General features: G+C 39.8%; 4 protein-coding genes across 7 annotated transcripts in view; 1 reads left to right on the top strand and 3 right to left on the bottom strand.

Annotated features, from left to right (window-relative positions):
* Nucleotides 1-1,536, top strand: part of LOC117256961 (homeodomain-interacting protein kinase 1) — a 24,534-nt gene extending 22,998 nt beyond the window's left edge. For all 4 annotated transcript variants that reach the window (XM_033626709.2, XM_033626707.2, XM_033626706.2 and 1 more), the window contains one exon: nt 1-1,536. This exon is cut by the window's left edge and continues 1,058 nt beyond it. The gene's annotated coding sequence lies outside the window, so the exon portion shown is untranslated.
* Nucleotides 1,537-3,159: 1,623 nt separating this feature from the next.
* LOC117257487 (uncharacterized) lies at nt 3,160-4,126 on the bottom strand. Its single transcript, XM_033627718.2, has 3 exons — nt 4,023-4,126; nt 3,503-3,887; nt 3,160-3,383 (listed from the first exon to the last, which is right to left on the bottom strand). Exons 2-3 carry the CDS (start codon nt 3,823-3,825, stop codon nt 3,311-3,313), a joined length of 396 nt encoding a protein of 131 aa, XP_033483609.1. The 5' UTR covers nt 3,826-3,887; nt 4,023-4,126; the 3' UTR covers nt 3,160-3,310.
* A 1,193-nt stretch (nt 4,127-5,319) lies between these two features.
* On the bottom strand, nt 5,320-10,666 carry ube2j2 (ubiquitin-conjugating enzyme E2, J2 (UBC6 homolog, yeast)). Its single transcript, XM_033627765.2, has 7 exons — nt 10,528-10,666; nt 9,315-9,445; nt 7,583-7,623; nt 7,321-7,423; nt 7,048-7,186; nt 6,874-6,954; nt 5,320-6,785 (listed from the first exon to the last, which is right to left on the bottom strand). Exons 2-7 carry the CDS (start codon nt 9,443-9,445, stop codon nt 6,495-6,497), a joined length of 786 nt encoding a protein of 261 aa, XP_033483656.1. The 5' UTR covers nt 10,528-10,666; the 3' UTR covers nt 5,320-6,494.
* A 287-nt stretch (nt 10,667-10,953) lies between these two features.
* LOC117257119 (arf-GAP with coiled-coil, ANK repeat and PH domain-containing protein 3-like) overlaps nt 10,954-14,621 on the bottom strand; it is a 74,100-nt gene continuing 70,432 nt past the window's right edge. The window contains exon 25 of the mRNA XM_078166460.1: nt 10,954-11,627. Within this exon, the coding sequence (XP_078022586.1) occupies nt 11,515-11,627 (113 nt within the window). The 3' untranslated portion in view covers nt 10,954-11,514. The remainder of the gene's footprint in view (nt 11,628-14,621) is intronic.

Genomic DNA, 14,621 nt, shown 5'->3' with positions numbered 1-14,621 from the left:
GAGCGAGAGAGGAAGAGGAAGGCCCATGAAGATGTGGAATAAGAGAAAAGATGTGATGAAAACTGTGATGGATACATGTTAATTTAAGTGCACATGTGATAGTCTGTTAATGTAGTGACCGTGTTTAGGCAGGATTTATCATGTCCTTATGCAATAGAAACTTTTTTTTTTTTTTTTTTTTTTAAACTGCATCATCTGAGTGCTGAATGTATTTATGAAGTACAGAGGAGCGGAAACACCATCCTAAAGAATGACGTGAAAAGCTTTTGTTTAAAGTATCAAAAAAAAGAGATATTATCCTTCCTCCCTACTTTACTCTTTTTAAAATGTTAAAAAATCCAGTTTCACATGGACCGAAAAATAATCTATATCTGTGAATCCTGATTGTGTAGGACCTGCTCGTTATTAAAACAGATTTATGGCCAGTTTTTACTGTTTTATATACTGTAGAAGAAAAACAGGTCCTGTTTTATCCCCGTGACACTTTGGAAATGCTCGCTACGAAGTTGTAACAAACTACCCAACTGCTGTACAATAACAAGGGCTGGGTATCATCTAAAAAATTTTGATACCAGTATCCATAAAGTGATACCAATACTAATCAAGTACTTGATTTGATACGTTTTTTCTACATCTACTCTGATACATGTGAATGGATGAGCATTCAGTTTAACACTTAAATTCCTATCAAACTTTCTGGCGGCATCTTGGCACGCTGAACTGTCAACTGACAAGTACACCTCTCTCAACTTCACCACACCCCAGACTGTAGGGGTTTTAGCTGCTGTGGTAGTGGGCCAATCACGTCACATGAAGTCGAAGACTGCCATGATTAGCTACGAGCAAAATCACACAAAGAGTCTGTATTTGTGATCTGAGCACAAAAAGGATCGAATGCAGGTATCCTTTGGCAGCAGAGGTTTCACTACTACTTGATACTGGGTTATTTTGGGTGATACCTTTTAGAGGTATCAAGTACTGTTACCCAGCCGTAACAATGACTGATGAAAATAGGAGGATGGCTGCCAGCTCAGTTACTCAGTGTTTGATGAGAAGCCACTTTAGCAGTTTGTCTCTTAAAAGAAGTCGTCCAATGTGTCGCTGCCCAGTAACCACACACAGTCCCCCCCCCCCCCCCCCCCCCCCACACGAAAATGTGCAAAAGTGGCCACTTCGGCTTCAGTCTTGTCTTTGTTGGAATCCATTGTTTTCACATATGGATGAATTATTACCACAGTGTGGACATGTCAGTCACGCTGTTGGCATTGAACACAGCTGATCTGTTCCTGCCACCGTCTCTTAGTTAAAGGAGGTGAATCTCGGGATGGTTTCTGTGGGTACTGGAAGCTTTTTAGTAAATCCTTCCCTGTTGTGTTTGCATCGGTTTTGTGTTGTAATGTCTGAATATTTAACTGTATTTCATCTTAACATAGTATAGTTAAGAGGCTATTTGGTAGAACTAATTCAGGGAAAAAAAAGGTTTCAGTTCAAATAACCCACTGTCACTGTTTTCAATAAAAAATAACCACAAATCCAGAATGGTGTTTCATTATGCCTCACTTCCTGTCTGCCAGCATTATTAATGAACGCACTCTGTCATTATGCTTAACTGATCAATAGTGCTGTATGATCTTTGAATCGTGTCACTCTTCCTGTCCAGCGGCTGACGTGAGTGCAGACAATAAAGTTAGATAACAGGCTTGTCAGGCCTTTAACAGGGTAGATAAACTTCACCAGCAGCATAGTTTGCCTCTGCATGTAAAAACAAATCTTTCCAGGGAACTGAGTGTGGGAGGGGTTGCCTTTATGGTTCATAATTACTTCACCTCTAATAACCATATTCCCACATAAACCTTCCTCTGCACAAATCCACATCTATACCACTGACCTTTATACTCACCTGCAATGATAAATAAGAAAAATATGATTTGTCCAAAAATCAGTCTAAAATTTGTTTCAAATTTTTCTGGAAAGTTCTCAAAAAGCTTTAAATGTCTGACACCTGTAAACACTCAGTAATATAGTATAAATAAGATAAAGCGTGTTAGTTTGAACATGTTTTAATGTTTTCACATTAAATTAAGTTGTAAAATCTTGAACTGATTTATTATACTGCAGGGAAAGCATTGATGCATTTGTGAAAAACCTTCAATGCTAGGAAAATCAAACAGAGACATACAGTAAATGGGAGAAAATAAAAAAAAATCATATTTGTGAGTGTCAAACATATTGACATATAGTACTATATTTAATATTTATCATTCAATTTTTAATGATTATATTGAGCCAACTATAGGAACATAAAAATACAGAAAGTCAATTAATAGCAGCTTTAATGGGGTAAGGAAATCATGCAAAATGTGTACTATATTGACTACACACATACACACAATATTTACAGTTTGTTTAAAAAATTGTAGTGCAATTATTAATTAGAATAATTTTAAAAAGTAGTGTATTGTTTGAGAAAACATGAAAATGTCCTTGTATGACACTATATATTAATATATAATATATAAGGTTTTGTGAAATTCACTCATTACTGTTTATCATGTTTTATTTGACGTATTTTTACAAAATATGATTTATTACTTGTTAAAACAATAACGATAATAATGGCTTGATTTTTTTTACAGCACCTTTCAAGGGATCCAAAAGACCATCAAGGCGGAACAAATAAATAACACACACACACACAAATGAGTAACATGTGGTGAAGAATTTAGGAGGACTTTAAGGATAAGAATCCTTCAGTGATACATGCTGATGTTCTTTCAAACGCAGGTGGGCAAAGTGACACAAACTAGTGAACAAATACATACATATATAAATAATTTGAGGATAATTTACAATACATTATATAATATACAACAAAACACAACATTCCCTATTACCACTGAATTGTGCGTTTTAAATGAGAATGAGCTCCTCACAGTTAAACACACTTAAGCAGAGTATTAAATTCAGCTTTGGGAAACAAATGAGGATTGACTGAATATTGATATTTCACAGTTACTCGTAAAAAAAAAACCAAACTAATTTACAAAAAAAAATCAGTTTGTCAACTTCAAGTCAGTGCAGTCCATTTTAAATCCACTTCTGAGCTCAGCACAAAAAGAACAAGGCCTTCGCTCCTCACAACACACAGGCAGTGTCTGTCCGTAACAACAGTGCTCCTGCAAAGTGCACGGAGTCCTGTGCTGTGAACGCACCGCCACCTTTACCAGGTCTGTCAGGTCATACATGAATGAGAAATTCATATGTCGCTGCCATTTCTTCTGCTGTTCAACTGTCAGCAGCCGTTCATGTCTCATTCATGCAGCGGCACACAGCTAAACATTTTTTGCAGCGCTGACATGAAACCAGTGTGTCTTGAAGTGGGTCTACAGAGAGACAGAGAGAGGGAGGTGTTCAGATATCAGGCTTGCATGAAATGACACTGCAGCCACAAGCTGCTGTTACAGGAGTGTAATCTATTAGAATAAACTGAGAATGCACTTACAGTGTTGGCTTGATGAGTTGGGGCTTTGTGTTGTTTAAATCCTCCACCTTTTCTTGCTCCATCTCTTGCTGCTCGTGCGTAATCTGGTCCCAGATCTCCGTGTTGACCCACAGGGCTGCAGGCAGGGCCAGGCTGGCTCGGGTGCAGGTGATCCAGCGGCACAGAGGGCAGGAGACGCTGCGGATCACCCCCTCCTGCTTGGACAGTTTCTCCAGGCAGGGGGCACAGAAGGTGTGGTTGCAGTGGAGGACCCGAGGGACCCGGTGGCCGCGGGAGAACTCGTGGCAGCACACGACACATTCAAGCTCTTCGTTTATGAACATGCTGGCTGATGGTGTGAAGGACGTGGCAGAGACTGGAAGCAGAGTGTGTATCTTCAAACCACCTGCAGCACATGACAAACAGAAATCAGTAAAAATGGACTTCACATCAAATATTCAGCATCAGAAACACAAAAATACTTTGTCAAAACTTAGTCCAATACAAAAGCATCTGGCAGCCCTGTAAGAACAATACTTACTTTCAGGATTGCTGAGGCCAACTTCTTTACTACTGGAGGTAAAGAGTCTGTTGAGCTGACTGAGGTTTGCTGTGACTGTTTGCTTGGCTCAGGTGCTTTTAAAGCAGTTCCTGCAGACTTGACTGATCTTGTCATGCGCAGATTCCAGTCCTTCCAAGGAAGCGCTTGAAGGATAATAGCCTTCTGTGGAATTCCGAATAACATGCGTGCGTATAACTTAACTCCCGTTTGCTTTCTTATCAAAGACTATAACTAAGGAGTATAACCTTGATTTGATTAGTATTACATTTTTATTTGAGGAGAATAAAACTTTGATCATATTATATGACACCTTGCTAAATGTTTATGGACATTTCAAAGTATGGTTTATCAAAGACGCAGACTGGAGGAAGGTTTTCTAAAATGCCCTGCCATGCAGGGTAATTTATTTGCATTTACTATGAAAACATACAATGTCACACAAGATTAACTGAAGCATGGAAATTTGGGCATTTGCTGTATAATCACACAAACGCACTCCCATCATCATCATCATCATCATCATGTTTGTCTTTTTTTTCCTATTTTTTTTTTTAAAGATGGTGCCAAGAAAAGAGCAATAGAAAGGCAAATATTCTGCTTCCAGACCATTTCTCTGTTGAAACATTAGATACACAGTAGAGCCATCTTTACTAAATGCAATGCACAACAGTAAATTATCAGCAATTGTGTGAGCCTGGGCCATGGCCTGTCTGTGTGTGTATGTGTGTGTTTGCCTGCACTGCCCCGCTTAGCAGACACTAAAAATTTCCTTGGCAGACAAGCCGAGGCCGTTTCTATAAATAAAGAGAACAAAAACACAAAGAAAAAAAAAATATCAAAAAGAAAAAAATAATACACAGAAATAAAATGTTGGTTCTCTTCATGTGTCTCTTTACTTGGACCTATATAGAGTGGTGCTATACTGGTCAGTTAAGCCAATTTCAAAAAGGTACTGGTCTCTATTTACGTCTGTGCAGACACTGGGTTCACTGCTTGGCTCATGGGTTGACAGGAGAGAATGTCTGGACTCACATCAGACTCTGACCACAGATCAGTGGCTCTTTCACAGACTGACACGCCGAGTTTGATGCTTTTTATCTATACATAAAGAGAAATGCAGATATAAATACACTTGTCAATACTGTTGTAGGAAGGCTTCTTTCTGCACTCCTTGCTCATCACATGTAAGCTTTGGTGCAGGAAACAGACCCTACTGATAAGATACACAAGTACTTACAAGGGTGACGCTCTACTTGTATCACATTGCTGCGTACTGTTTTGGGACTTTTTTCGTTCTTTGCTTACATGTAGTTTGGCAGTTGTCTCTCTGTCACTGACTGCTAACAAGCCTACCGAACTTTCACAGATCATAAATCTTCCCGTTGGTCAACATGAACCACGAGGCAGTTCCGTTGAAGTTCCATCTGTGCTTAAAGTGCGCGGACATATTCTTGGCACATATAAAACCTCAACGTTTATCAGCGAGTCAGTCATTGACAGGGGTAGTTGAGGACAGGGATATTGTTACACAGTGGCAAAGAGATCTATACGTGATGCGTGTAAAATCATCATCTGTGTCTATATGACTGAATGTATGACACATTCTTAACTACTTTCTGTTGCATTTCCATCTGATCCAGATATACAGCTGTTGTGTAATGAAATTGAAGGTAGAGAAACCGGTTCTTGAACTGCACTTGCATGTCACTGAAATCTGATACCTTGACGCTACTCCATGGAAAGGATGGAAACTGGCTCCAGTGCCACAACTGCCTGCAATACAAATCAAGGTCAAATTAGTTTGGAAATGCCACACAACTGGTCTTTGTGGCACTCCTTTCCTCTAGAGTTTGGAAACATTTGGCGATGCGACAGCTTCATGTCACACCCTGAAGATTCTGTATGATCTGATGTATAATCAGGAAACACCGCAGCAGAAACACTTGTTGTAGAGGTGACGGGCAGGTGGGCACCTGCTCTGAGAATTACCTACTTAACTGAATAAGCTCCTACCTGTGATTGTTTACCTTGCAGGACAACAACGGTGCGTTTCAGCATCTGTCTGTTGTGACCTGCCTCCAAACCGTGTCCCTAGTTCTGCACTCTTCCACAACCCATGAGCCAAGTTTGTTTCTAACTGCTGACATAAACCACAGAGCACAGAGTGGATCACAACCGTTTTAATAAGCCCCTCCAATCCCCCGGCCCAACTGCCACTCCCGTCCACTCCCCCACCTCCTACTCCTCCTCTCAATCCTTCCTGGGTGGGTTGGCTTTGAGTTTCTGTCTTCCAAAGTCCATGGTGGTGGTGGTGGTGGTGGTTGTGGTGGTCGTGGAGGGGTTTAACCCAGGACTGAACATCCCTCCCCCACGTAGTGTGTTTGTAGAATGTCGAGTCCACTAGCTGGCTCACCTGCAGGGGGGAGCGCCGCCCTACAACACCGACTCCTCTCACTCCTGGGCTATGCTCCTCAGCACGTACTTGACTGTGTAGGCAAACGCCGCAAAGCCTACGATCACAAACAGGTTGGCTAAAGCCCCACCTAGAAGTCCATGGTTGCGATTGGCCTGCTGCAGGCCAGGGGCGGGGTTGGCGCCCCCGAGGGGGACAGGACCGCCGTTGAGGGCGGGGAGGCCGTAGTGGGCGTGTTGAGGGTCACCGTCAGGAACCACGTCGGGTAAGGGGAGGGGCTGAGTGCGAGCGCTTAACTCCTCCTGGGCCTTCTGTTTCTGCTTCATTTCCTGGTGGGAGGAAGGGTAGAAATGGGAGAATATTAGGCCGACAAAAAAGAAAGACGAGAAAACAACAAGACGTTCACCTCGTACGTACATCGACTACATCAGGAAACAGCTCACAGAACACTTTATCCTTGAGGTTGAAGGCCAGGCTTTGGGCTGACAGTTGTCTTTTCTGGAAAAAAAATAAAAAGTACATCAAACATTTAAGACACGACAGGCGATTCATCACTATATGCTGCATTTATGGTCATTTGTTTGCACTCACTGTGTAGTCAGAGGTCTCAATGCTGCCGAGGGTGGGGCCTTTCTCCACCATGAAGCTTAGGAGACCTGTGAGGATGGTGGAGACGGACCACGCAGGGTTCCATGTGTCTGGATGGAAGTCTGTGATGGACAAACATAATCTGTGGAGGACACAGGGAAAGTTACAAAAAGAGAGCAAAGCAGCCGACAAGTTCTAAAACAAGAAACCAAAGTAGCTTTCTCTTATAATCCTGAGTTGTCATTCACATCAACAATAATAAAACTACAATCTTACCTTGTATTACACTTAAATCTTCCATTTGGCGTTATCATATAGATACTTGGTGGTTTAAAAGGAAATTCCCGAGGAAATATGAGTTTTCCGTGATAATATCCCCCTGAGAATGACGAAAATAACAGAAAACACAGCTCAATCACTCACACTTCTTATCACTGACAAACCACAGAGATCAGCATGATGGAACTTGTCAAAGAATATCCCAATTAACAGGAGCTACTTGAAGAGCATGTGTCGCTCAACTGTCTGTAGGTTTTACCTTCATATGGAGTTTTCTCAGGACCTCTGACTACATAGTGCCTAGAGAAGACAGGAAATATTTCTGTTACTGACAGCTACATTTTTCAACAACAATTTGAACAAAAATAACAGTACGTTTGGTTAAAGTTCCATCCTCCAGACCAGCATGTGCTAGCAATGGCCTAAAATTCAACTCTACAGACTGTTTCACTTCAGTGTCTCTTCTTTCAATTCTTTTCTACTCTTCCATTAAACGTAAAAAGGAGCCTCCTGGTTGTCTGGTTAACATATGATATAGCTGCAACATCACAAGAACAATGATATATACTTTTAGGGCACAAGTAATCTGTCTGCAGCCTATCTGTAATGTATGGACAATGGATGAAAAATAGTTTTCTGTGCTACAAAGTTGAAACAGAAACAGTCACAGAGGTGTAATTATATGCAGTTCACAGGCTATTGTCATTGATTTTATTCACGTGGCATCACTGGCCAAATTCAAGACCGATGTAAATTCTCTGGTAACTTATCTTATATCTGCCATTAAAGTATTGTTATCTCTTTTTAGGATTGTTTTGTCTGTTTTATTGGCTTTGTTTGATTTCCTAGCAATGACTGATTTGCTTCCTTATTTCTAAAATCTGACCATGATATGAGCTAATGAATCACAAAACCTCCATCCTTATTACAAAGAGAGAAAACACCTGAACATGACTAAGCCCTCCTTCCAAAGAAATTATGGGATAAAATGTGACTAATAGGGAGGGAAAATGGATTAAGGTCCAAAAGTAAGATGCCTATGATGTTATATTTTTTCCAGATATCAAAACAGACATGATGTCACATTTTGCCTTGAGTTCAAAGCCATGACTTAGGTGTACTGTCATACCTTGAACACTCTGGGTATGTCACACCTTTTGAAAGTAGGAAACCAGGTAGAAAGTCAAGTGATGAATGGTCACAGTGACACATAACAACTTTGATTGATTAACACGCGTGACTGAAGATTATGTCAGATTCTTAGAAAATAAATTCTTACTGAAGGCTTTCCCCTGAATGAGGAAATCTTCAAATATGTTCATCACCTTACTAAATATATTATTAATAATATTAATATATTATCACTATATTTGGTGGATACGCCTCTGGTGGTATCTGGTTATGTAGGTTTGGGATACAAAGTCCAGGTTTTTCAGATACCTTCTTTAAGATATGTGGAGCAATGAAAATGTTCCATTAAAAAAAACTAATGCCAGATTAAATACTAATGCCAACAGAGACAACGCCCTAGTTACTCTGAAAGTGTGGATGACAACACAGCTTGACAGTTATTTTGAAACGTGGTTAGATGAAACCAAAACCTGTGGTAACAAGAGCTTAAACTTAATGTCGCACAAACGCAAAAGCTCGCAAGACCCTGATCACTGTAGTTCCTCTTATGACCAAAAAAACAAATGAAAGGGTAAAGTACAGTGTTTCATGCATTGAAAATGTTTTTTTGGTCGACTTACATTTTATTTTTTATGAGAATCTAACCTGTTTTTATCATTTTAAACATTCAAATATTATTATATAGACAATTTCTCTGTTAAAAAAGAGCCCTAGTGACTCAGTGATTAAGTATCAGACCTAGTGATTGTTTTATCTCTTCTGATAACATAAAACAGTCCAAATTGGTGCACTGAAATGCAACTTATTGGCTTGGTGATGGTGATTTCTTAGTGAGGGCCTTTCCGGTATGGAGATCTTACCATTCTAGGATGTTGGAGGGGAGAGGTTCTGCACAGATGTAAGGCACAGGGTCTTTCTTTATCCTGAGGTAATCCTGCTTAAGTCGCTGAGTGGCTGTGGTTGGAGCTCTCTTATTCCCGTTGTTGTTCATCTGAGGATTTAAAGGATATGCAGAAGGGAGATAACCAAAATTGATCTTGACTGGATGTCTTGAAATGTACTGTTGATACACAGAGGCACCAGTATCTGGCTATATCCTTCATAGAGCTGTAACTCCACTGTAACTTTTGCTCTGTTGTATTCCACTTTGACTGTATCTTACAGTTTCTTTCATTGTTTTAAAATCCCATTTAAATATGCCTTTCCAACACTGCCTTGTGTTTCTTTTTGCTTTGTATTGATTTCTTTTTAAATCTTGTGTAAACTTTGAATTGCCTTGGTGAATGGTGGTATACATACAAACTTGCCAGGCTTCCTCCAGTAAAAAGTACAATATTTCATTAAAAAAAATAGTGGTGTAAAAGTATTAAAGCTGAAAACAGAAATACTGTAAGTACTAGTATTTTGACACCATACTGTTACATGTATGGGCAGCATGACTTTGATTTAAATGGACTTTAAAGTGCCTTTCCACCTTAGCCCACTGACCTCAAGATAACTTCTGTATCAGCCAGCTGCACCACTGCCTGCTGCCCCACTGTCATGTGGCTCACGGCTGACAATATAACGCTACTGAGCTGTACATGAACTGTAACAGTGTTGAAATGATGTCAGCGTCACTTCCTAATAAAACAGGCTACTTAGCGTTAACGCCATGTATGTTAGCTCAGGCTAATCCGCTGCCTGACAAGCTAGGCTACTGTTAAATCTGTGGCTAGCCGAGCAGATCGATACGTTAGCTCGATATCTCACACTTAATACTAAACCACCGCCTGTTAACACAAAGCAGAGACCACCTTGAAACTGCACAATGATATAATGTGTGACTGCCGGCTTTTATTAACCACACATATCACTATTGTCCGCCCAGCCAGGCTAACTTGATGAAGCTAGCAGGTACAGCTGGTGAGAAGCCCTGCCTCTGTGTACTGTTAACGTTAGCTAACTTAGGCCGAAGCTATGTTTAGCTACCTAGAGTTAGCAACGGCTAACACGAACTGTTAGGTTACTAACGAGAGCGGACCCCCACATCTCTCGTATTTACAAACCAGAGGGCGTGTAGGACAGACATACCTCTCCAGAGACTCCACTGAAAATAGGTCTTCGTGGCTGGACACGAAATAAGGCTGTTGTTTCTGTTGTCAAACCCCAAACCGATAAGACGATGACACCAACGTAGCTTTAGCTTTCGCCAGCAGGAGGAAATGACGCTTCCTGTTTCCTTCTTCATTTGTGTTACAGCGGTTGGAAAAATGACACAGAGAGCGCGTTACTATCACCAGCTGACCTGGAATATTATGCGCAAATATAATCTTTCAGAAAGTACAGTAATATTTAATAAATACGGTTACCCTAGAACACAACTAGTTATCATCGTAATGCCCATACTTACATTTGTAGTGTATTATATTAATCAGTAAGATTATCACTAAGCTTTTTGCTATAGCCAAAGTTTTGTTTTTTAATGAAAACAGATTGAAATGCACAAAAACATTTTATTTTATTTCACTTTTTATTTTATTTCTGCCACCGGTTTCAACACAGTTTAAAAGACATTTCATCAAACAGTTGCAGTTGACAAAATAAAATTATACAAAACACTAAGGAGGCACTTGGTTTTGTTCTAAAGTTTTAAACACATTTGCCATTTCCTGGGTCCAGACTTTTGAATTCAGCCACTCCACTGAGTTGGGTTGACTAATGAATATGGAAACAGTTTAACAAGTTGACAATTATGTCTGATATCACGCAACATTTAGGCTACCTTAACAGGCAGGGATGATCTAACAAATGTAGTATTGCATTATAGCAAATGTAGGATCATGTGCAAAGGAACTGTTTAAACTACATTTTGATATGACCAAGGTCTAACATCTTGACCTTGACAAACATATTTACAATTGAGGACCTGATATAAAATAGCTTTGACTAGAGCCTACAAGTTTTGACCATTTGCTCACACCTGCAGCACTCACTCCTCAAAATCAAAATGTCTTTTTGAATGCCATGTAGCTGCCTCCCTCTTGACTTGAAAGAGTGATCAGAGCGGGTGATCAGTTGTCACTGTGGCTTCTTGCAGCGGCTGAACTGTACGCTCCTCCTCCTCAACTTCTCGGGCTGGAGAGACGCGAGGATAGAAAATTCGCGAAAGACATCAACACTGGAGATGTCACCTGCAACAGGGGATACTAAAGTTAAGGAGAGGGTTTGTCCCACTGTGTGGCCCCATGGAGACTGCAGTGACCAATCTGCTGGTTTTTGCTTACCTTTAACATATAGTGAGTAACATACAAGGCATTTTTAATGACATGACATAAAGGCAATACGTCAGCAAATACTGCAATCTCCAATAACCCACATTTTCACCATTGATTAAGAAAGAGCAGAAGAATCTCCACATGAAAGAGCAAAGCCCCCAAAGCATGGAGTGAAGTTCACCAGTCTACCTCAGTGGTACATTAACACCTATTCCTTTAGGTACTATGAGTGACTCATTCTTCTGTACAGCATATTTTGTTTATATGAGTAAATGCTTTGTAGACACTCAAGCTGTATTTTCTGCACATTTTTAAAAGATTACCCTTCTAACCATGTGTCTTGGTTAGTAGAAAATCAGGAACTTACAGGGAAAGCGTGGTGAGCATCCTGTCCATTTTTCCTCTCTCTGAAGTCACTACCAAGTGACATCTGGGTTCATGTGCTTAATATACTTATACTATACAATACTTACCCACTCTCTGTGACCTACTATACATTCAATGTTTGAATGTTGTGGGAGAATAAACTAAATTCTGCAAATTATTTTCAGGAAGTTACAATATGTGACTGTAATATTTCACAATAAATTACATTATTATCACCTCACAGGCTTTTACTGTGATATTAAACCAAATTCAGAATATTGCGAAATCCATCCAGGTAAATATAGTAATTTTACAGAAGCATAATGCTAAATCACAATAATATATTTAGTTTAACTGTGAGATTACAGTTAAATATAACGATTTTACAGGAGCATACTGCTAAATCACAGTAATCAAATGTACATAAACTGTGAAGTTAAAGTAATTTTACAGCAATGTACTGTTAAATTACAGTAACATAATGGGCTTTAACTGTGAGGTTACAGTTAAATATAATGATTTTACAGGAGCATACTGCTAAATCACAGTAATATCCAGGCATAATTACTGTGAGATCACAATATACAGCTGTCATTTCATGACAATTTACTGTAAAAATGACAGCAATTTACCATGAAAGTAATGCAACTAGTAGGCAGTATGGTAATTTACTGTAAATGTACAGTGAAATATTTTACAGTGTACATATTTCCAAATGTACGTGAATGCTGCATTATAGCCGGGTCTCAAGACACAATACTCCTCTGCAGAAGATTTCTGAATGGCTCCCCAGGAGACAAAAAAAGATCCCCAACATCAAGACAGCTCCAAATATTTCCCCAGAGAGTGTGCGTGCAACAGAAACCCACAGCCACCAGAGCAGAGAGAATCACAGTTATCACACTAGTCCCTTATGAGATGGCCCAGGATGCTTCACTCACTCTATCCCGAACATCCTTGGGTTTAACTCTCCTGCTGCCCGTGGTAACCCCTGTGGTAACAGAAGCAATGATATGTCAGTCAGTGTTTATTTCTTCATGTGGACATGTGCTGTTTGCCTGAAGTGTGAATGAAAGAATTAGACATTTGTGGCATGTGAGAACATTTTGTAATTTGTGAGATCACATGAATGTTTTAAATGGTGGAGACACTGAATTATTCAAGGCATGGTGTTGCTGCTGCAGGCAAGAAAACTGAGACACTGTTTGAAACACATAAGGCCCTAAACACAAAGGTGATCCTTAAATAGCGTGTTGACATTGACCTGGCAGGCTGAAGATGTACAAGTGTGCACCTCCTTTGAATTTGTTATCCTGAAGGAAACTATAGTATTGCATTGAATAAGCCAAGTGCTACCCAAAAGTTTGTTATAGACCAAAAGACACACCAGACCAGATCGTAAAAAATAGCACTCTCCCAACATCTGACAATGTTTCCACATAAAAATATGTCTTCAAATTAAAATATTATCATTAGATCTTTGAAAGCAACAATGTTACGCAGACGTTTTCAAATACATTGCTGCAATGTTAGGAGAGTGCTATGCATAAGAGATGAGACAGGAAACAGAAATGAGGGCAACAAGCAGGAAGCAGGGTTAGTTCATCAAGAGTTTCTCAGTTTTATTGTATGTATTTTGTTTTCTTTTTTTCCCCTCAGTGCTTCTAAAGACAAGGAAGAAAGTATTCCAAAGATATCCAAATGTCAGTGAACAGAAGAACGCCTCCAAGTAGCGCAGAGCTGTGGTACAGTTCTGCCTGACAGGTTGTTTTGTTTTTTTTTGTTGGAAGAGAATAAAAAGACAAACATAAACCAGATCAGACAGTCAGGATCCGCAATTGAATGCTGAGAGACAGGAAGTTGACGTCGAGTTAAAATACACAAGTGTACTATTTACAGCATGTTTGCTTCGAACAGCACCTTTAACCACTCCTATGTCAATACACACAATGGACACAACATTTAATACTTCCGCTATAGAGCGAGGGCCCTTAACAATTTGGTCACAGTAGCTTCACATCACCCCCTAGACTGGTTCTACTTGCAGTACATTGAACTATTGCAGAATATCACCTGCCATATCAAAATCTCTCGGCTCTGTCACATTTCTGTAACCTCTTTTCAACATGTGAGTACACCAACAGTGTTTCTACCACTCTGTCACTTCACAAAGCATGGTAAGACTATGCCGTATCTACTCTGAACAGTTTCAGTTTAAAAAACAAACAAAAACAACGTGATATCATACAACAATGTCAGACAACTTCCCTTTAAAAAGTCTTTGGCAGAGGAAAATAAACCACGACATTAAAAAAAATAATTAAAACCACCTTTTGTAAGCTTTTGTGGAAACAAACAAACAAAAAAGACAGGAATGAGGAAGTCACCACAGATTTGGTCTGTGGATTGAAGAATGGCACAGAGGTGCATCAAAGTAAGAAATTTCTGACACCAGAGGGTCATGGTGGTACATGCTTATTCCACAGGACTGCACTGCACGACGTGATCAAACCATTGGAAAATATTTTATCATGCTCAGAATGC

Source organism: Epinephelus lanceolatus, chromosome 1 (genome assembly GCF_041903045.1).
Source record: "Epinephelus lanceolatus isolate andai-2023 chromosome 1, ASM4190304v1, whole genome shotgun sequence".
In the NCBI taxonomy this organism is placed as follows: Eukaryota; Metazoa; Chordata; class Actinopteri; order Perciformes; family Serranidae; genus Epinephelus; species Epinephelus lanceolatus.
Note: the sequence above shows the minus strand (reverse complement) of the source record. Positions and strands in the feature narration are given on the sequence as shown.

Excerpts from the sequence above, each read along its gene's own strand:
- LOC117257487 (XM_033627718.2), bottom strand. The coding sequence starts at position 3,825 with ATGTTCATAAACGAAGAGCTTGAATGTGTCGTGTGCTGCCACGAGTTC. Across the intron at positions 3,384-3,502 it reads CAACTCATCAAGCCAACACT|ACCCACTTCAAGACACACTG; the intron begins GTAAGTGCATTC and ends GTCTCTCTGTAG.
- ube2j2 (XM_033627765.2), bottom strand. The coding sequence starts at position 9,445 with ATGAACAACAACGGGAATAAGAGAGCTCCAACCACAGCCACTCAGCGA. Across the intron at positions 7,424-7,582 it reads TGAGAAAACTCCATATGAAG|GGGGATATTATCACGGAAAA; the intron begins GTAAAACCTACA and ends CGTCATTCTCAG. Across the intron at positions 7,187-7,320 it reads AGATTTAAGTGTAATACAAG|ATTATGTTTGTCCATCACAG; the intron begins GTAAGATTGTAG and ends TGTCCTCCACAG.